The 21,309-nt window shown below is 57.9% G+C and overlaps 6 protein-coding genes across 6 annotated transcripts; 4 read left to right on the top strand and 2 right to left on the bottom strand.

Annotated features, from left to right (window-relative positions):
• Positions 1–1,107: 1,107 nt before the first annotated feature.
• SLS55_004453 (uncharacterized protein) lies at positions 1,108–1,907 on the top strand (the record flags this gene model as incomplete). The annotated part of the gene is made up of 2 exons (XM_066775911.1): positions 1,108–1,276; positions 1,330–1,907. The coding sequence occupies 2 exons, from the start codon at positions 1,108–1,110 to the stop codon at positions 1,905–1,907; spliced, it is 747 nt and encodes a 248-aa protein (XP_066633792.1).
• Positions 1,908–2,882: 975 nt separating this feature from the next.
• On the top strand, positions 2,883–5,586 carry ORC1 (Origin recognition complex, subunit 1; the record flags this gene model as incomplete). The annotated part of the gene is made up of 3 exons (XM_066775910.1): positions 2,883–3,320; positions 3,373–4,459; positions 4,829–5,586. The coding sequence occupies 3 exons, from the start codon at positions 2,883–2,885 to the stop codon at positions 5,584–5,586; spliced, it is 2,283 nt and encodes a 760-aa protein (XP_066633791.1).
• Positions 5,587–5,948: 362 nt separating this feature from the next.
• Positions 5,949–7,520, bottom strand: PRP46 (pre-mRNA-splicing factor prp46; the record flags this gene model as incomplete). The annotated part of the gene is made up of 2 exons (XM_066775909.1): positions 5,949–7,412; positions 7,473–7,520. 2 exons carry the CDS (start codon positions 7,518–7,520, stop codon positions 5,949–5,951), a joined length of 1,512 nt encoding a protein of 503 aa, XP_066633790.1.
• A 1,202-nt stretch (positions 7,521–8,722) lies between these two features.
• Positions 8,723–11,609, top strand: SLS55_004450 (uncharacterized protein; the record flags this gene model as incomplete). The annotated part of the gene is made up of 5 exons (XM_066775908.1): positions 8,723–8,730; positions 8,856–9,475; positions 9,523–9,674; positions 9,725–9,790; positions 9,846–11,609. 5 exons carry the CDS (start codon positions 8,723–8,725, stop codon positions 11,607–11,609), a joined length of 2,610 nt encoding a protein of 869 aa, XP_066633789.1.
• A 149-nt stretch (positions 11,610–11,758) lies between these two features.
• Positions 11,759–13,224, bottom strand: SLS55_004449 (uncharacterized protein; the record flags this gene model as incomplete). The annotated part of the gene is made up of 2 exons (XM_066775907.1): positions 11,759–12,425; positions 13,034–13,224. The coding sequence occupies 2 exons, from the start codon at positions 13,222–13,224 to the stop codon at positions 11,759–11,761; spliced, it is 858 nt and encodes a 285-aa protein (XP_066633788.1).
• Positions 13,225–16,843: 3,619 nt separating this feature from the next.
• SLS55_004448 (uncharacterized protein) lies at positions 16,844–20,743 on the top strand (the record flags this gene model as incomplete). The annotated part of the gene is made up of 12 exons (XM_066775906.1): positions 16,844–17,026; positions 17,074–17,247; positions 17,302–17,410; positions 17,465–17,936; positions 17,997–18,277; positions 18,396–18,767; positions 18,821–19,025; positions 19,079–19,335; positions 19,397–19,574; positions 19,621–20,029; positions 20,115–20,236; positions 20,419–20,743. 12 exons carry the CDS (start codon positions 16,844–16,846, stop codon positions 20,741–20,743), a joined length of 3,087 nt encoding a protein of 1,028 aa, XP_066633787.1.
• Positions 20,744–21,309: the final 566 nt, after the last annotated feature.

Genomic DNA, 21,309 nt, shown 5'->3' with positions numbered 1-21,309 from the left:
GACCCAGCACAGGCCCCGCGGCTGCTGCCTCCGCCCGCTCGCCAACGCGCCGCCTGCCCTCTGCCCTCTGCCCTCGAGCTGCTTGCCCGATGCAGCCAACGGTGGCCGCGGGGTCCCCCCGGAACCAGGCGCGCGTCGGGCGGTCTGCTCCAGCCCTCTCGCGCGGCCGTTTGCGCGACCACAGCCGCGCCTGTCTGCGCACCGGCGCCCGCCCCCTGCCCGCCGCCAATCACCAGCGCCGCCGGTATTATTTTTGTGCGAGCAGCTCTGCATTCCCAAAGCAGCATTTGCAGCTCGCGCCTCGCGCAGCCCCCACCGCGCAGGCTGAAGCCTGCACGCGTCGCCGCCCGCTCGACCCAGCGCGGGACGACCAAGCCGCAGCGCGCTTCGGCCGACCGCGCAGCATGATGCCGTTTTGGACGCCGCTATGGCGTATCGTCGCGTCTGCTCCACGCCCGACCCAAAGCCTCTCTGGCCGCGGCCGCGGGGGCTGGAGGGCGGCGGGCCAGCGCTGCGCGCACGCCAACCGCGACCTGCCAGCGCCGCAGCGTGAGCGTGTAGGGCAGATGCGAGCCCGCTGCGCTGGACGGCCCTGAGAAGGCCATGCAGCCTTGTAGCAACGGGCTAGCGCGCAGGTGCTGCCAAAATTATGGCAGCTCCACTAACTGAAAAGCGTAGGATTGCTCAGCACCCACCGCCTGCGCCCAGGGTTGCATCAACCCGCCCGCGCTGGGCGTGCGTGCGCAGCACCTGCGCCTAAACGGCCAAGCCAGGCTCCCGCAAGACCCCCCCTGGTCAGTCCGGCCGCCGTTGCAGGGATAGCGTGCCCTATGCACCTATCCCGGCATTCAGGATGCTGGCTTGTGGCTGGCACGGAAAGACACTCTGCGGAGTTGGTGCGGACTGGGTGCGGACTGCGGACAGACTGATGGCCTCGAGCTGATAAATATCTCGACGCGCCTCCCCGGACGGCGATCCAATGCACCAGACCAGCCTTATACAGCACTCACCCTCCCCGAGACCACTTCTCCACATCTCCAACCCGTCCTCACTCAGCATCCCTTAGTCCGTGTCTCGCCAGCTGCCACCTCCAGCACCGTGCCCACCATGAGCCGACACGCCTACGCCTACGCCCAGGCCGCCGTGCCTACGCAAAGATACTCGAGCACCAGCTCCGCCTTCAGCCCCAGCGCAAACCCCAACGAGGACTGGACCAAGATCTCCGACCTTGCCGAGCGCAGGCGGATACAAAACCGCATCGCCCAGCGCAACTACCGTATGCTCCGCCCTCGCCCGCATCCAAAGCCCGCCAACTGACCCGTCCCGCAGGCAAGAAGCTCAAGAAGAGGCTCGAGGATCTCGAGCGCCGCGCCGCCTCCAGCTCCGCCTCGCCTGAGCAGCGCCCGGCCGAGCTCGACCGTTCACATGCTCAGCCTCGCGACCACTCTGCGCCGGTGAGCTCGGCGGACCAGTCCGATTACAGCCGCCGCAGCCCCGACATGCAGCAGCACTTCCTCCAGCCGCACGACGACCGCAACATGTTTTCCTACCAGAACACGCGCCAGATCTCGACTTCTCCGCCCCCCTTCACCGCCTACTCGACCTACCCTGCCCCGGACGCGGTTTCGTACGCCTACTCGCAGACGCCCTACCACGCCATGCCAGCGACCACCGCGGAGATGCAGATGCCCTACACGCCCTACCTCCCGCCCATCTCGTCCACCGTCTACCCCGGAACGCTGCCAAGCATCGTGCCGGCGAAGCAGGAGTTCTACGGCGAGGACGAGATCAGCCCGTTTAGCATGAACTACGCATCGCTAACAGGCATCGACATCCCCGTGACGCACCCGTACCAGGATTCAAACGCTCAAGTAATACACCCTCTCCGTCAGTTCAAACGCCAGTAGAGAGCCATGAACTAACATGGAGATCTCTGAAGACGCCGCCGCTTTCGGACTCGTTTGAATCCTGCTCTGGCTCGCCGCCGGAGTCGGTGCTATACAACCCGGCGACTCCGGCGTCGATGCCGGGCACGCCGCCGCAGCTGCACTGCTACTGAGCGTTCCGCGTGTTTTTCCTTCACCTCCTGCATACGAGCGTTACGAGCATTGCCACGATGCGACGACTCTTTCCTTTCTTTACTTCTGTCTTGTAAATTACTTTTGGCGCGTTTGCATCCTGATACCATTCGTTCAGCGAGGGCGTTAGACAGACATGACTGTCGTTTCCAGTCGTCGTGCCGGGGTCGGCACTGACACGGGCGGATTTTGTCGATTCTTCTTCTGGGTTCAGCTTATCAAAGGGTCTTGCATCGGCGCGAAGGCGTTTGTCGGGTTCCTCAGTTACAGCTTGGAGGGCACTGAGGCTTCGGGTTCCCTGTTCGGGCATGGCGATGCGTCGGTCGCATTTAGGGTGCCGGAGGATTCGGTGGGGAGTTGCTGAGAGCTAAAATTGGAAGCATCAAATCTAGATCCTTCAGAGGAAATTCTATTTGAACACTGTGATGTCAGTAGATGGGGCCCTCTTGAAGGCGCAGGGCCATTGCGTGATCCGCTCTATCTCTGCTGGAGATAGTCACTAGTAGTTTGAACGGTGTTGAAGCCAAAGCGCGATTCACCATGTGGCCCGGAACGCATCCTTCGGGCGTCTTGACGTCTGCTTCTAGAACCAGTCCAACAGTGTGCCAAGTGCGATTCCTTCCTTCGCGCGAGTTATTTCGAAGTGATGTTGGAGCGATCAAGATGAATCCGGAAGGCGATGACGTATCCGCGGATCACGTGGATCGCGTCGAGTCCTGGCGCGTCCCGTCGGTCGACGCGACCGTGGACCCAGCCGCCGGCGATCTCAGCGCGCAACCACCAAATCGCCCAACCCACACAACCATGGCGCCCGCCCGAAAGCAGACTAGAACAGAGCGCGCACGGCAGTGGCTCAAGGGCGGTGGCGTCCTTCGCGAGGACTCAGATGACGAGCTCGGCATTGAAGACTACCCGTGGGAATGGGTTTACGAGGGCGAAGGCCACGCTGAAGCCCTCGACGGCGACGACGACGCGACGCCCCGCCGAAGAGGTGGTCGCCAAAACAAGACCCGGGCGTCGAAGCGCAGCATCATTGGTGCTCGCATGGGCAACTTCGCATGCCGGCTCGGTGACACGGTGCTGTTGAAAGCAGAAGGTAACGAGGCATGGGTCGGCATCATCTGCGATCTGTTCGACGGCAGGGACGAGGATGGAGAGGAGGAGAAAATGGCCAACTTCATGTGGTTCTCTACTCCCAAGGAGATTCGCAACAAGGCGCGCCGACGGACGGACTACATGGATGTGAGTGCCGGTCACTGCAAGGCCACAGCCAGCAAATTCTGATACCTGCCAGAACGAAGTATACATTACATCCTACTTTGACGACAACCCCCTCACGACCATCAATGGCCGTGCTACGGTTGTCTCCAAGGACACCTTTCTCAAGCAATTCCCCACCGGCAAAGTACCGCGCACGTCAAGAGACTACGGAAAGTTGTTTGTGTGCCAACGCGGGGTCAACACGCGCACAGCTACATATACAGATGTCTTCCGCTGGGAATACGTATACGCTGGAGAGGATGATATCTCCAGCCTTGTAGAACTCGTGAAGGCGCAGACAAAGGAGACGCGCAAGCGAAAGGACTCAAGGAAGACGAAGCACGAGATGGATGAGTTTGTGGTCCCCGAGGATGATGACGAGGCCGTGCCGCAGACTCCAAAGAAGCGACGCAAACTCAATGAAGCCACCACCCCTACATCACGAAGAAAAGATCTCACGCCTCGAAAGTTCATCACGCCTACGCACAAGCGCATCGTTCTCAAGAAGCCGCTGGAATTTACTCCCCTTGGGACTCGCATTTTGTCTCCTAACGTCCTGTCGTCACCGTACCAGGTCGCCCGAAATCAACTGCACGTCTCGTCTGTTCCCGCTACGCTCCCGTGTCGCGAGGATGAATTCTCGACCGTCTACTCTCACTTGGAGGCCGCCATTACAGACGGTTCAGGATCTTGCATTTACATTTCCGGTACACCTGGTACCGGAAAGACGGCAACTGTCCGCGAGGTCGTTGCACAACTCAATGCCGCCGTGCAGGATGAGGAGCTCGATGATTTTATATTTGTCGAGATAAACGGCATGAAAGTGACCGATCCGCACCAGTCGTACTCCCTTCTCTGGGAAGCTCTACGCGGAGATAGAGTTAGCCCCGCACATGCACTCGAGCTTCTCGAACGGGAATTCTCAAGTCCTAGTCCACGCCGAGTGCCTTGCGTGGTGCTAATGGACGAATTGGACCAACTTGTCACCAAGAATCAAAGCGTCATGTACAATTTTTTCAATTGGCCGGGCCTACGCCACAGCCGGCTGATCGTGCTCGCTGTTGCAAACACCATGGATCTGCCGGAGAGAACTCTTAGCAATAAGATAAGCAGCCGATTAGGTAAGTTGCAATGTTCGCTCCCCCACGCCTTTACCGAAAAGGGTAACTCTTGGCAACACACATTGCGCCGCTTGCTACAGCCCGCACCGGTTTCCGGGTAGAGCCCTCTTTAGAAGTCGCAATCAATCGTTCACCAATGCATTTCGATGCCCTTAACGGCTGCTAACCAAACGGCCCGCTCCGCAACAGGCTTGACACGCATAACCTTTCCCGGCTACACGCACGACCAGTTAATGTCCATCATCCAATCGCGCCTCACAAACGTTCCCGGCAACATTGTGCATCCCGAAGCCATCCAGTTCGCTTCCCGCAAGGTAGCTGCCGTGTCCGGGGACGCGCGGCGCGCCCTCGACATCTGCCGACGGGCAGTCGAGATTGCCGAAGCCGCGTCGCTCGACAACGGCACTGCTGCCGACGGCGGCGGCGAAGACTCAGCACCCAACACGCCAAGCAAGACGCCAGGCCGGGCCGCCGCCGCGCAGGCGAACGGCAACGCGAAGAAGCCAAGCGGGCAGGTCGTGGTGACGATCGCGACCATCAAGCAGGCCATCGCCGAGGCGACCAGCAGCCCGCTGCAGCACGCCCTGCGCGCGCTGCCGCTCGCGTCGAAGCTCTTCCTCGCCGCGCTGCTGGCGCGCGTGCGCCGCACCGGCGTCCAGGAAGCCGCGCTGGGCGACGTCCTGGACGAAGCGCGCAACCTGGCCCTCATGAGCCAGACCGAAGCCATCCAAACCGTCCTGCTCGGCGGCCAATCACAGCAGCCGCGACCACCACCACCATCGTCGCTGCCGGCCGCCAAGGACAGTGGCGATGCCGCCGTCGCCGCGGACGGCCTGCTCAGCGGTTTGGCGGCTCCTTCGCACCAGCAGCCCGTCACGCCTCGCAGGGGTCGGCCGCCGGGCGCCGCGAAGGCGGCGGCGGCGGCGGCGGCGCAACAGCAGCGCGATAAGGCGGCGCGAGTCATAGGGATGGGCAACGCGGCGGCGGAGCTCATGGAAGCGGGGATAGTGGGGTTGGAGGCGCGCAGGGGAGAGAGGGTGGGGAGGGTGAGGCTTGGAGTGAGCGACGAGGAGGTAAAACTGGCGTTGAAGGACGACGAGGAGGTCAAGGGCATGGGTTTGGGTTGAAGGGGGGAGGGACGTGATGTTTTTGAGCATCCACTGGGCTGGATATATATACCAAGCAAGTCCCGTGCGTTGTAGAACTTCATAACGGAGAGTGTTGGGCAAGGTTAAATCTGCTGCCGAAGGAACTTGGGTATTGTAATAATCTTTTAAAAGTCCTCCCAACAAGTCGCATTTAATTCGTCTGCAGCACGGTGTGCTCACCGGAGATGGTACCTGCTTCTTTCGTTGTGTTCCTTCTGCCATCCTGAAGTAGACTCCTTTTGCCAGCCCTTACCCATCACGCATACGCAAATGCCAAGTATGTGGGAATTTTCTACCCCGCATGAAAACAAACACCAACACTCCGATTATCAACCATCACCCTAGAATTTCTGTCTTCCGAGCGTTGGCTTCCAATCCAAGGGATGCGTGTCCGGCGTCGCGTTCTCGTCGGGCTTCCACACCTTGATGGTCTTGTCGGCCTCGCCCGTGATCAGGCGCAGGCCGGTGAGGTCGAAGGTGCTGCTCATGATGCCGGCCTCGGCGTCGAGCGAGCCGGGCTGGGCGACGGAGTCGAGGCTCTGGAAGCGGTGGCCGGTCTTCCAGTCCCAGAAGGAGACGGAGCCGTTGTCGCCGCCGGAGAAGAGCACGTTGTCCTCGTTGACGGCGAGCGTGTTGACGATGGCGTTGTGGCCGTCGAAGTTCTGCATGAAGGCGCCCTCGGGGCACTTCCACTGCTTGATGGAGCCGGAGCTGCCCGACGCGAACGTGAACTCCTTGGGGTGCGTCGTCAGGGCGCGCACGCCCTTCTTGTGGTGCGTCAGCACGCCCATGGTCTTGCCCGCGGCCAGGTCCCACATGCGGACGGTGGAGTCGAGCGACGCGGAGATGACCTGCGGATCCGCCTCCTGGCACTTGACGTCGCAGACGGTTCCCTTGTGGCCGGCTAGCACGTGGATGTTGCTGCGCGTACGCATGTCCCAAACACGGGCCACACCATCGCGACCACCGGTGACTAGGACGTCCAATGTGGGATGTAGGCTCAGAGTGTAGACACCGCTGAGATGGCCGTGATAGTCGCGAATGACCTTGTTCGTCTCCAAATCCCAGCATTTCACCTTCTTGTCTTCACCGCACGAGAAGAGGTAGGGGTGCCTGGGCGATACGGCCAAGCCGCGAACGGTCGATATGTGGCCAGTCAAGGTGAGCTTCAGATTGCCCGAAGCCATGTCCCAGATCTTGATGGTGCGGTCTCCAGCACCGCTTGCGAACCATTGGTTGTTGGGCTCGACGGCCAGCGCACGCACCCAGCCCAAGTGGCCCGATATGACGCGCATCAACTTCCAAGGAGCATGCCAGTCGGGCTTCGGTTGGCGCAGCACCTCCCTCCGCACCAGGCTGTTGCCCGGAAGGTCGCGCTGGGGCGTGGGCCCGTTGGCGTTGGGCGGCAGCGGGTTGCCCTTGCCCCGCACCGTCAGCGCCGTCGACGCGGCCGCCGCGTTCTTGCGTTCCTCGTCCTTGGCCGAAATGCCCTCGATCATCTTCACCATCTTCGGGTCGGAGGGCTGGTCCTCGGCCGACGCCTGCTTTGCCTTTTTCCGACGCGCGGCAGTCGAGGCCGCTGCGCTGGCCTGCTTGGCTGCCAACGCAGAAGGGAGTTCCTGCAGGTCCTGATACTCATTGCGTATGCGGGTGGCGACGGACTCGTGGTCTGCTAGCTCGGCCGGAGAGGTTGTGGAGGGGGCGATGGAGAAGGCGGCGGTCGAGGCGTTTTCGAGGGCGGACGGCGAGGCGAAGTCGGCGGCGAAGACCTGTCGTGTCCTCTTGGCCGACGCGCGGACAAGGTTCTGTTCCAATGCAATTGTTAGACACGGCGAACGCGTGTTTCGATAGTGATGGCAACCTACAACTGTGGTGGCGGAGGCCGGGGGCGTGGAGGCAGCGACGTCGGCCATGATGGGCGAGCGAACGGTGATGGATGCGGAGGGGAGTGTCGGGTCTGTTAGGCAATCATCGGCTGGGGTGATGCTGAAGGCGGCGGCGGCGGTTGGATGGCGCGCATCGTCGCATCTCAAGCTTCGAAAGTTGCTTTGCGGACCAGCGCTAGCGACGGCTTGGCATGCGTAAGGCTGAACAGCTGGACCGTGCCCTCGGTGCTTAAACCTCTATTATTTTAAAATTTTACTCAACGTACGTATAAAGAACATTTCATGTTTAAATCCAAAAACTAGTAAGAGTTTGCATACGTTAAAGTTTTAGCGACGATGTTTTCGTCAACGAGTTACTACCGCTCGCAAAAGTCGTAGATAAGTTTTTTAGTTCTTAATCGACGTCCTACCCCTCAGTCCATCATTACAATCGGCCTCCGTTCCGACTCGCATCCATCATAGGTACCCCTCTCTCAGCTCAACATCCTCCTCGCCCATTCCATGCCCGCGTCGGCCACCCCTCTCCTCGCTCACCATCCACTCAACCCTCGCGTTCTCCAGATACCCCGGCAGCGGATCCCTACCATCGCCATCCTCAGCATCTACACCGTAGGTGCCGCCGTCGAGGAAGAAGTAGGACGCGATGTAGCCGAGCAGCATCGTGTGGAACGGGCGCACGACAGACTGGTAGGTATGCGACGGTTTGCAGATCTCTGCTGCTCGGGTGAGGTGTCGCCGAGCCGCCCCCGCATTTCGTCGAACATAAAAGAGGTTGAAGCGGGGAGTGGGATCGGGGTAGGTCAAAGCCCCATGGGTCGTATCGATTGTTAGCATGGTAGGTTTGTTTGCGCTGCTTCTGCTTTCGCAAGTATGTTTTGGGTTACTGGAGGAGAGGTTTGTTGCATTCGAGACGTCGGATGGTGCGATCCCGCTGCACATTGACACTGCCATAGTTTATCCAACGGACGACGCTGTTGGCGTCCGCATTGCGGTCGAAAGTTTGGCGGATGACCTGCGGCAGATAACTGGAAGCCCCCCGACATTGCTGGATGGAGATGCGCAAAACCTAAGCAATATCACGTTTACATCTGCAATTATTGTTGGCACCGTAACGTCAGACTTGATCAGAAGATTGCAAGCAGAAAGAGGACTGGATATTGGCGAAATTGAAGGGAAGTGGGAAACCTTCCAGACTACCGTTATTGCAGAACCACTGCCCGGAGTGCGCAATGGGCTTGTAATAGCCGGAAGCGATAAGAGAGGGGCCATGTTCGGTGTCTACACTCTCTCAGAGCAATGCGGGCAATCTCCGTAAGCAAGTGCACCGGAAAACAACATCGGGCTCTCACTAACAGATCTCAGGTTCCACTGGTGGGCTGACGTCCCAGCAAGCAAGCACCCGGAGCTCTATGCACTGGCCCAAACGACCATCCACGGCGAGCCGTCCGTCCGGTACCGCGGCCTCTTCATCAACGACGAAGCACCCGCCCTGACGTCCTGGTGGTCCAGACAGCACAACAGCACCGCACATAGACCTCTCGACGCCGAATTCTACCGCCACGTCTTCGATCTTCTGCTGCGGCTGAAGGCCAACTATCTCTGGCCGGCCATGTGGGCGTCTTTCGTGCCGCGGCCCGGTAACATCTTCTTCACCGACGACCGGGCAAACCAGAAACTCGCCGACGACTACGGCATCGTCGTGTCGACGAGCCACCACGAACCCATGCAGCGCGCGACCAACGAGTGGAACGAGACAGAGACGGGCCCGTGGGATTGGACGGCGAATAAGGAGAACGTGACGCGCTTCATGGAGGAGGGAGTGAAGAGGGCAGGGAGGAACGAGTCGTACTTTACGCTGGGTATGCGCGGGCCGAATGATGGGCCGATTGAGGCGGACGACCCGATTGCTGTGTTAGAGGATGTGTTTGCGACTGAGCGGCAGTTGTTGAGAAAGTACCATGGGAACGAGCAGGCAGCGAGACGTAAGTTCACAGTGCCGTCGTGCATGCCTTGCTGACCTGCACCACAGAGGTTTGGACTATCTATAAAGAAGTGGCTACTTACTACGCGGCCGGCCTGGTCCCACTGGACGACGTTACGCTGATGTTCACGGACGACAACTGGGGCAATGTTCAGCGGCTTCCTGTTCGAAATGAAACTGAGCGGGCGGGAGGTATTGGAGTAAGTACCCTTGGTCTGGGCATAGCAGTGGATGGCTCTGACCGTCAAAGATATACTTCCATCTCGAATATGTCGGAACACCGAAAAGCTACAAATGGCAGAACTCCAACAACCTGGTAAGAGAGCATCATCATCCGGAACGTGGCTTTACGCTTCTTACCTTAGCACCAGGCCAAAGTTTACAAAGATCTGTTCCACTCGTACTCCCGAGGCGCCGACCGCATCTGGGTCATCAACGTCGCCGACATCAAGCCCATGGAGCTTCCATTCGGCTTCATCATGGACCTAGCCTGGAATGCCTCTTCCATCGACTTCGCCTCCATCCCCGCCTACCTCCGTGCCTTCTCAGAGCGCGAATTTGGGTCCGCCCACGCCGATGAGATCGCCTCCATCCTCCTCGAACACAGCCGGCTCGTCGGCCGCCGCAAACTCGAATCCGTCGTCCCGACCACCTACTCGGTCCTGAACTACCACGAAAGTGAGCGCGTGTTCTCGGAATGGGCAAATCTAGCTACCCGCACATCCACCATCGCCGCCGTCCTTCCCGATACTCTCCAAGCCGCCTTCTTCCACCTCGTCCGCTACCCCGTGCAGGCTGGCTACCTGCACCATGCCATCGTCCTTGGCCAGGCCCGCAATGCGCAGCACGGCGCCGAGCGACGCAACACGGCCAACACCATCGCGCAGGACATCCTGGCCGACTTCGACCGCGACTTCGACCTGATCGAAGAGTACGACGCGCTGGCGGGCGGCAAATGGGCCGGCATCATGTCGCAACCGAAGCTCGACTACGCGGCAGACGCCAGCTGGAAGGCGCCCAGCCGCGACGTGGTGGCGAACCTGTCGTTCGTGCAGCCGCGGCAAGACATGGACTACGCGTTCGGGAACCTGGGGATCTACGCCGAGGGCAGTGGCAGCGCGGCGCGCCAGGGAGTCATCTGCGCGTCGATCGACGAGAGCGCACCAACGGACGAGGACGACGGCCTGGCGCCGCTGCTGCCGGCCATGGATCCCTTCGGCCCGCGCGTGCGGACGGTGGAGCTGTTCCACCGCGGCGACCACCGCAAGAGCATCAGCTGGTCCGCGGCGCCGCAGCACGACTGGCTCAGAGTCGAGCCGCGCAGCGGCACCGTCGACGCCGCGCATCCGGAACAGCGGCTGAGCGTCTCGGTCGACTGGCCCGCCGTGCCGCGGGCCTTCGACGACGTCGTCGATATCCGTGTCGACTTCGACTCCGGCCCGGGCATGGACCTGATCCGCGTCCCCGTCGTGAACCGGCCCGCGCTGCCCGACGGTTTCCACGGCTTCCCCGAGACGGCCGAGGGCGTCGTCGCCATCGAGGCGCCGCACTTCCAGCGGGCGTCGTCGTCGTCGTCGTCGCCGGGGGTATCATCAGAGCGTACGGCCGGTGTTGCAGTAGCCTTCGAGCCCATCCCGCACCTCGGCACCCGCACCGCCTCCGGCGCCCTCGCCCTGCGGCCTTACGGCGCCGCCCGCGCGTCTGATCCCGCCGCTGCGCGGGACGCGTGGGTCGACTACGCCTTCTACCTGTTCGACCCCGCGACATCATCCGCCGGCATCAACGCGACCCTGTACATCAACGCCGCCCTCGACACCGATCCCGACACGCTGCCCATGCGCTTCTCGCTGACGCTCGACGATGACGAGACTGAGCCGGCGGACGACCACTACTGGACCAGGGTGCTGGAGCAACCGCAGACGCCGGGGGACTTGCCGCCCGGCTGGACCGACGGGGTGAGGGATGGCGTGTGGACGCGGACGGTGCGGTTTAAGGGGCCGGTGGCGCCGGGGAGGCATCGGGTGAGGTGGAGGGTCAATTCGCCAGAGGTGTATTTGGAGAAGCTCGTCTTGGAGACGAGGGAGGGTGGGGTTAAGGAGGCGGGTTTGGGACCGCCGGAGACGGTGAGGGTGTGAGTGGTGAGTTGCTTGTGTGTTGTGATGTATAAATACCAGTACGTGTGGGAGAGTGATATCTTAATGCTTTGGCTTGTTCTCGGTCGCGTAGTTCTGTAGGGATGTAGTTTCTTAACGAATAGTTTATACTTATTAAAGCACTACGTAATCTAAGTGAAGATGGAAGAGTCACAAGCCGGGGCGAAGTAGCCCGTGGTATCGGTGACAGACGAACCACTCGGGGTGGTGATGACAAAGTGAGACCGGCCAACGCCTCCTCCGTTCGCCCAGAGCCAGGTCATGGGAACGGCATCACCAGCGTTCAACGTAATGGAAGTGCTGCCTCCGAAGTACCCACCACCCGTCCTGGTGGCCGCGTACGCAGTCGTACCATCGGTCCAGGTGTAGGCAGCATCACCCGTCCAGAGATAGCCGTAGTTGTCAATGTAGTCGGCCGATGTCGAGATGGTGTACGTGCCCGTGGCCTGCGCCACGAAGAAACCTTGCATGAGGATGGCGGCCTGGTCGGAGGCGAAGTAGTGGCCGTCGATGGTGAGGTAGGAGTTGCCAGAGGGCCAGTTGGGGGTCGAGAAGTCGAGGTTCTGGAGGGAGCCGCTGAAGTCGACCGAGGCGGTCTTGAAGTATGAGGGAGTGAAGCCGCTAGCGGCCAGGTTTGCATTGTAAGAGTGCGTGTATTTGCGGTAGGTGAGGCCGCTGGCAGTGATGGACGTGGCCGTGGCATAAACGGTTGTGGTGGTAGTGGTGGTGGTGGTCGTGAAGTCCGTGATGGTGTTCGTGGAAGTCTCAGTGACCGTGACGGCGCTTCTGAAGTTAGCACTTTTGCGTTGTAGCATGTTGACTCCTTCGCTCACCTTGTCGACGTCGGGGTCAAAGTTTGAGTTGCGGCATCAGTCACAGTCCCTGGCACAAGGGTGGCTGTGATCGTTGTGGTCGTTGAGGGTGTAGCAATGCTCAGGCAAGCGCAGGCACTGGAAATGGCGGAAGCTTGCCAGCTGGATGGCAAGCAGGTTGGCTTCTGCACAGCGCCGCGCTTCTGATTTGCCGCCGCAGTAGTGGCAGTGTATGCACTGCTCAGGCAAGAAAGCTGCACAGTGGATGTGGTGACAGTCACTGTCGCCGTGTCGGTCTTGGGGAAGGTCAGTCACGAATTGCAGCATTTGATGTAGAAGAGCTCACCTCAGTGACAGTCTCAGGAACATGAAGGTCGGTGGACTTTGGAGCGATGGTCAGTTGCAGTGTCACAAGTTGGATGATGGCAGGTGCTTCATACCGTAGTCTCCGTAGCCGTTGAGGTGGTAATGTATGGATCTCCGGTCACGGTACCGGTTGTCGTTACGTGAACGCTGGAAGGAGTGACTGTAGTAGTGGTAGACCTTCGCCAGTTAGTCAGTGAACACGGCCAGAGTTGGATGATTGCAACATACAGAGTCTGGGTGGCAATCGAGAGATAGCTACTGCAGTAGCTGGTAGCTGTCGTCTGCGCCTTGAGGAGAGTGATGACATCCTTGTTCAGGGCGCAGAACAAGCTGTTGATGGCGGCGTTCGCATTGCCCCTCTTGGCCTGAGGTGCGGCCGAGACGACGAGGGGAAGGAGCAACAGAGGGGAGTAACGCATCTTGAATAGTAATGTACTAAGCGAGTGATGTGTGTTTTGCGCTGCGGAAAGAAGTCATCTGGGTAGAGCAGAGTATTTATATTATCACGATGTGTCCCAGGAGATGGGTCTTTCGACAGCCTTGAAGCGCCACTGGCCTAATGGTACGCTCTACAGTATGCTCGGGAAGAAGCATCGCCAGACTTCCGGTGCTAAACTGGCCATAGAGCACATGTGGCGGCGCCTCGAACCTCGACCAACATACAGTGTAGGAATAGCGTCGAAGGATGTAGCTACACTGCATCAGCCCAGGACGCGTATCCCAATTCACAACCCCTATCGGGTTAAACATGGTGGCGACTCCGGCCGGCCGTTTACTCTATTTTTCAGCCTCGGACGATGGATGGGGAATGGTGGGCAGGCGAGGCTGCTGGGGCGCAGCTGAGATGGCCCTATCAGGCTAGCTCCCGCTGCTGCAGCACCCGATCTTCAACGCTTCTGGCCGAGACTGCTCCGGAACCGGAAACCAACCTTTGCTGGGAAAGGTTCCTGACTCCTTGGCTTTCTTTCTTAGCCCACGTGGCAGTTCTTTATACAGTAGTAGGTTGCCAGCTGCCAGCAGAAAAACTCCGTTCCTCTTGGTAGAAACCGATGCGTTACAAGAGAACCTGCACTTCTGTAACTCACCCCACTCGATTACTTCAGGTCACAGTGCTCGCAAATGAAGCACACACTCTACTATTAAGGCAACCACCCAAAGCGCTGGAGTCCTCTCCACCTCACCGCTTCCCCACACTAGTACAGTTTTCTCCGCATTCGGGCCACGCCTACTAAGCCTCGGCCTGGCCCTCAACGCCACAAGCGACGATCATTCCCCTGAGCACGGCAGAGGCGCGACTTCAAAGCCACGGCCCAGCCAGTCGCAAGGACGCGCGGCATGCCGCTTTCTCTTAAAAAATTTCCCCTTCGTTTATTGCTACAGCACCTTCGTCAAAAAAAGCACGAAGCTGAATGCAGCATTCCGCTTGACAGTATGCTCAGCTGAGTCGCCGGAACTCAGCTCAGGTCCAGATGCCTGCCCAGCGCCAGCCTCAGGCCTCCACGCCGCTACGTTCAACTGCCACGCCAACGCCGCCACCGCGGCACCGTTCTCGACACGCCTTAGCTTAACTTGCTGCCCGACGCCTCCTCCTCCATCGGCGCACACATGCCACTCCCCCTCGCCCGTGGCTTCGGCTCCGTGCGTTCCTCGTAGAGTTCCAGCAGTTCCTCGCACAGCTCGATGCCGTGTCCGCTCCCTCTTTGCCTCGAACGTGCCTACACGTAGAGGTCGTGACCATAGAATGAAAGCCATTTCCCTCATCTAAGACCTAGCCATCTAAGGGCCTAGTATAACGATACGGGTTGCTGGCAAGGTCGCCCGCGTGCTTTGCCGAGTCGGGCGCTTCCGTGCAGTTTCCCACGGGCCCGCGGCCGGTGTTTTCGATGACGAACAAGGGGCTGCGGATATCGTTGCGGCTGAATAGTCGAGAGGATGATGTTTACGTTGCAACCCTCAGTTGCATCAGGCATCCGCGAGGCTTCATAGGAGTCTACCTGAGGAAGCTGAATCACTCGAACCAGCTGTCGATGGATGGGGGTGTAGAAGGAGTACGTGCGTGTCCGAGCGCACGAGATCATTGACCTGCCAGGGCCCAAGGGCGATGATTGCTCTATATACCTGTGCTCTCAGTACTGGCAGCTCTTCCTCGCCCAAGGCGTCTGCACCGGCCTGGGGAACGGCCTCATGTTCTGCCCGACGGGCAGAACATGCACCAGCAGAGCCCTGAAATGACGTACGCGAGCGGCCTGCTGGACCTACGCCAGCTACCGCGCATCGAAGAGAGATATAAGACCGTGACGATGCTGGGCGACCACGTGCACAACCGGGACTTCGTCATGTATCCAGACGGCGTCAGGCTAGCCGCCGTCCTCGTGCTCGAGCGGATAACTACGCCGGGCTACTACAAACAGCATCGGTGACACCGCCCTGGAGAAGGCACGAGGTTCGCCGTGCTGTTAGGCTCGTCGCATGAGCTCCCCATTGCCGTCGATGCTTGCGAGTGGACCGACGACAACAGCGGTGTGGGGACGGCGGTCCTCCTGGCGGACCTCGCCACGTCATTCAAGCCGCAACCACTGGGACGTGGCATATCGTTGGGCCTTAACCGTGTCAAAATTGATACCAGTTCCTTCAAGGATCATTCTGGGACAGCTTATGGGATGCGCCATGTGACCCGCGTCTATGTTACGCTGGATCCTCAAGTGTCCGCCGCCACCTTCTAAGGGCCTCACTCGAGTTTGGGCAAACATGAGAGGTGCCATCAGTCGTTGATCGAGACACACATCAGTAAGAGAAGTGTGGGACGCCGGACGACTTCTGCGCTCTGAGGATGTTGAAAGATCAGTTCATTCACCAGTTTGAGATCCCTTGGAAATATAGAGTTGATTATCAAACCCTCTCCGATGCAATAAAGCATCCTCAGGACAAGATGCGGCCGTGACTCAATGTATTATACTACTGGTGAGACTCGATACCGATCTCTCCATTGAATTTCTGAAGCCGGCCTGCCTCGAAGTCGTGGTTCGGGTCAGAGCAACGAAGTCCATCTCCGTAACACTCGAAACAAATCCCGCATCTGAGGTCGTAGCTGCACCCGAGGCTGTATTTGAGGTAATTATTTTCTAAAGGTCTACGGGCAGTAGTGACCTTCCCCTTTACGGCGGATTCCGAGCTGATGCTATCGCGAAACGACAGAAGATGTATGCAGGCTTGCCTTTTCCGGACTTTGGGCCTTAAAGAATGCCAAAAAAAAGTGTCATACAGTCAGCGCTCACGACTAAAAGCGGTCTCATCTGAGATGCCCCTCTCAATCACATGCACATCGTAACGTTATACAAGAAAGATTTGCGGGATTTATTCAGCTGATGAGTCGCTGCTACTCTTGGCTTCTGCTGTTCACATGTCCATCAAGGCCCAGAGAATGGTCGACCAAATACTAGAGGCACTCAAGTTACGGAGACGGAAACGGTAGGTATGTGGACACAGCAGTTCGGGCAATATTGGCCGGCAACGAGATCTTTCTGGCCTACTAGATGTGGAGTCCCCGTTGCCGATGAATTTCCGTACTACCGTACATGCATGGCTGACGGTTGGTCTTACGACCCTAACGCTGCTCGCCTGGTTTCCCAAAAATTAGCGACTTGGGCCAAATTAGAACTACCTGTTACAAACAAAGGGTGAACTTGATATGCCTTTCTCACATGTATGCTGCTGATCCAATCGAGGTCTTCGACCGTCCATACAGCAAAGAAAGGGATAAGCATCCGTTTTCGGAATCTTAAAAGGACATCGGGCGCTAAAGTGAGCCTCGGCATGTGAGCATCGCGCAGGTGCCTAACGAACATGATGAAGTCCAGCCGTATTTTAAAGTCACTTCTGCTGAAGAGGGCGAATCGAGACAAAACAAACTTCCAGTTGCCACTGAGAACGAAAAGTGTTAAGTCGCTGCACCAAAAGATCGTGATCCTTTCCACCGCCTTGGTTGCTTCTCGAAGCGAACACACGAAACATCTCCTCAAAGCATACAGGGCTCGAAGCATGTCTCAGATTATCGAAACTATCACGACACTGCAGCACGTGGGAGAACGCGTGACTGACGCTATGTGGCCGGACCTGCTGAACGTGCTGCGGAAGCCAACGGACCTTGGTAGCTCGTACAAGGTCCTACTCACTCTCTGCGACCAGCTCTCAGCCGGATCCATCGATGATCGTGAATACGTGGTGAGTTCCTCCTGGCAGCAGCCCCACACTGAAGATCTTGCTCAGAGCTCGTGCAGAACGAACAAGTCATCCGTCTGGCCGCAAGACTCCCAGATGACTCCAATATTCGGGATTTCATGACAAACTTTTTCGTTAAAAAGCTGTGGGAAAACCTCCAACACCCGCCGCTGTCGTATCTGGGGGACAAATACAAGTACAGGGACCCGGAAGGAAGGAACAACGTAGACCGTCCCCGGATTCCTTAGGAGCACACCTGTTTGCTAACTGCCATCCAGAACCCCTCGTACCCAAATTTGGGAGCTGCGGGCAGTTACTACGCTCGCAGTGTGGTCCCAAAGCGTGTGTCGACGGTCGCCTTGCCCGACCCCGGTGATATTTATGATGGTCCAGCTCCCCCGCTCTGAGCCCCTTAGTTGAAGCCCGGCTAATTAATAGTAGCTCTCTTACGCCGGACCGGTGCTGCACGGAAGCACCCTGCCCAGGTGTCCAGTCTCATGTTCAACTTCGCCACGATCATCATCCATGACTGCTTCAACACTGACCACCATGGCCCGGAAGGGACGACGAAGAGCTCCTCATACGCCGATCTTGGTCCGCTGTACGGCCACAACAAGCAGCAGCAAGACAGAGTCCGCCTCAAGAAGGACGGCAAGCTGAAAAATGACACGTTTGCGGAATGGCGGCTTGTTAGCCAGCCGCCTGGCGTCTGCGCTCTCATGGTAGCCTTCAATCGCTTCCACAACTACGTCGTTGAAGAGCTGGCCAGCATCAACGAGGGCGGACGCTTCGACCTTAAACATTACGTTCCCGACACGAGCAAGAGCGATGCCGAACAAAAGAAAGATAAGGAGCACTGGCCGCAGAAGGCGCACGACATCCGCGACGAGGATCTGTTCCAGACTGGAAGACTGTAAGACTCAAGCTGACCTCCGACACGAGTCCCCCGCGTCCTAACGATATCTCTCTCCAGCATCACCTCTGGTCTCTACGCAAACATCATTCTCGGTGACTATCTGCGCACTATCCTTAATCTCAACGACAACAAGTTGAAACCCGGCTCCGACTGGACGCTTGACCCACGCACGTACGCACCGAATGTCTTCGACAATACAGGAACACCTAGGGGTGTCGGTAACCAGGTCAGCGCCGAGTTCAACTTCGTTTACAGATGGCATGCAACCATCAGTGACAGAGACGAGCTATGGATTGATGGCCTCATGAAAGAGGTATTCCACAAGGAGGTCCACAACAGTGAGTTTTCCGTGCCCATGTCCCAGGTCGAGCCGGTGGATTTCCGTTGCCGGCTTCTGTCCTTTGCACATAGCCGTGTTCTGGCCATCATTCATGGCTCTGACTGACGACTGATCAGATGAACTCCCCAAAAACTTCTACGATCATCTCGAGCCCGGCGAATTCATGCAACACGTCCAGGAATGGCAGCTCAAGAACGTTAAGGAGGAAAAACCGGAAAAGTGGACCTTCGGTCACATGGAAAGAGATCACGACGGCAAGTTTCCAGACAAAAAGCTGGTTCGGTTACTTACAGATGCAACAAACACGTGCGCCGGGGATTTCGGGGCTCGCAACACCCCCGTCGCCCTGAGGGTCATCGAAATGCTTGGAATCAAACAAGGCCGCGACTGGGGCCTTGCGTCGCTTAACGAGTTCAGGAAATTTTTCGGGTTGAAAGAGTTCAAGTCCTTTGAGGAGATCAACCCCGATCCCGGCGTTTCCGAAGCCTGTAAGCATTTAATTATACCGATGCGGATGTCTGTGAGCTGAAATTGGGTGTAGTGAGAGCTCTATACAGCCACCCGGACAACGTCGAGCTCTACCCCGGGCTCATGTCTGAGTCTACCAAGGAGGTGCAGTCCCCGGGCGCTGGGTTGTGTCCTGGATTCACGATTTCCGAAGCGATTCTCGCCGACGCCGTTGCTCTCGTGCGTGGCGACCGGTTCTACACCATCGAATATGGTCCTCAGGGCCTGACCAGCTTCGGGTAAGTCCATAACGACCATAGAGCCCGAATGTGATACTAATGGACCAATCCAGGTTTCAAGAACTCGATTCTAATAAAGATGTTGCTGGAGGCGGCCAGATGTACAAGTTGCTGATGAGAGCCTTCCCTGGCTGGTACCGCTCCAACAGTGTCTACGCGCTCTATCCATTCACCACTCCTCAGAAGACAATGAATGTATTTGAGGAGAGAGGGACCCCAAATGGAATTGAACTGTCAGACAAGGCCCCTGAGCACTTCCCCGACCCACTCCCTGGTGCGGTTCACATGCCGCAACAGTTCAATGATCCCTGTATGTATATCCCGTTGTGAGGTTGTTTTTCCTCCTTCATGTACTGACATTGAATGATCAGGGGATCGCCTTTTTGTCGATCTGCCGCCCAGCAACACCGGTCGCCACACCAGGTCAAGCATGCCCCAGCCTACCGATGATCAAATCCGCAAGTTTTACGAAAGTATTACCCGGGATCTGATCCGCAAGAAGACGCTCAAGCTTCAGGAGCACAAGCACCAAATTGACATTGTCCAAGAGTAAGGTCCTTCCTCAATAACGTAACCACCAGCCCGCTAAGAATAGCAGTGTTGGCAATATTGCGCACACAGTCTTCGCCGCCAAGTACTTTGCCATCCCCATCCACGACCATCCACGCGACTCTAAAGACAGCTACACTGTGGAAAACTTGCACGAGGAGCTCGCCCATGCATTCGAGTACGTTTTCCTAGACTTTGACGAGGCCAAATCCTACCAAAAGCGTGTCCGTGCATATAAGGGGAGGGAAGAAATAAGAGAAAAGATGCGGGAAGTGATCAGATCGGTGCGATATTTCAGAGCGAATTGGACCTCGGGCGAACCTTTCCCGGACGCGCAACTGCCCGGACTCGGCCGGAAACTAGTGGCCAAACTCGCGGAAAGAAGGAACGAGATTGACGTGATGCGAGACATCATTCCAGCGGCAGCAGCCGCTGCTGTGGCCCAATCCCAAGCCGTAAGTATCCTGCATCTCTCCGATTCATTTCTTCATCTCTTCCTATCGTTGGTCGAAGGGCGCTTGGCCTAACGCTAGCACACAGTGGGCCCAAATGATCGATCATTACCTGTCGAAAGACCTCAAGCAGTGGGACAAAATCGCCAAGCAAGCACGCTCCAACGAGCCCAGGGCCTTTGAAGAACTCAAGAGATACTTTCTAGAAGGGTAAGCACCGCGTTCTTTCACATTATTGTCCTCCTCCCTCTTGAATCCTTCTCTCCACCTCCTTACCCAGCATGGTGGACCACGAAACACCAGCGACTAACACCCCGATTTGAAAGCTTGCGTCTCTCAACACACCAACCTGCCGGGTCCCACTACTCCGCCGAGCATCTAGATGGGCACAGGAACGGGGCCGACGGGCCGTTCTCCAATGCGTACGCTGCCGGCGACGGAAATCTCAGCACCTTGCTCGACTGGGCAGAAGAGACATACCTGCCCCAAGGCCTCGACCCGAACGTGCTGGCGACGGCTGGCGCGGCGATGCTGCGGACCGTGGCGCGCGAATGCCGCCACATCAAGCCTGCCACCGGGCCTCAAGGCAACATCGTGTGCAAGGAAGTCAATGGCCGAGAGCATGTGGTGTACCTGTCCGAGGATCTGGGTCGCTGGGAGGGTCTTCGTGATCACCAGAGGGTGTTATTCGATACGGTGGCGGGAATTAGGCTTTAGTACTAATATCCGCGGGTCTTGTGGCGGATGGGCGAGGTGACAGTAGTGTATTGAGCAAATAGATTGGCTGGACGAAATCTACCAGTAGTCGGATAGGGTAGGTCGTGATCGTACCAACCCCCATCCATGAAAACCCAAAGTGCCAGCAAGTTATATAGGCCACGGCATATCCGGCCTCCTCGCGGCTTCCGGCACCAACGTGTCCTGTGTGGATAGGATAGAACGAACCTGTCGTGCGGGTATTCTCCTTATTAGGTTGCTTTGACACCGCCTCATCACCGCTTACTGTTTGATGAAAGCGGTAGGCGGAGTGGCAAAGGATTCAACCTGCAGGAAGGTAGCTGAACAAACAGTTCCGGCTCCGATGGTACGATATCGGATTTTGTTTCTGCCTTGTCAACCTGGATGATGTTGTCCTTTGCCCTCTTCCAGTTGGCGTGTACTGGTGCCACAAGGTCCGGTGAAAGGAACATTCTCGGAGATTACTTTGAGACAATACTCTGTATCTGCCAAACCTGGCCTTTTCGTGGCCAGTCAGCAAGTCTATGAGGGCAATGTCTTGCTCC

This window comes from Diplodia seriata (genome assembly GCF_021436955.1).
Source record: "Diplodia seriata strain FDS-637 chromosome Unknown scaffold_4, whole genome shotgun sequence".
NCBI classification, from domain to species: domain Eukaryota; kingdom Fungi; phylum Ascomycota; class Dothideomycetes; order Botryosphaeriales; family Botryosphaeriaceae; genus Diplodia; species Diplodia seriata.
The sequence above is the reverse complement of the archived record's forward strand: the minus strand, read 5'-3'. Positions and strand labels throughout refer to the sequence as shown.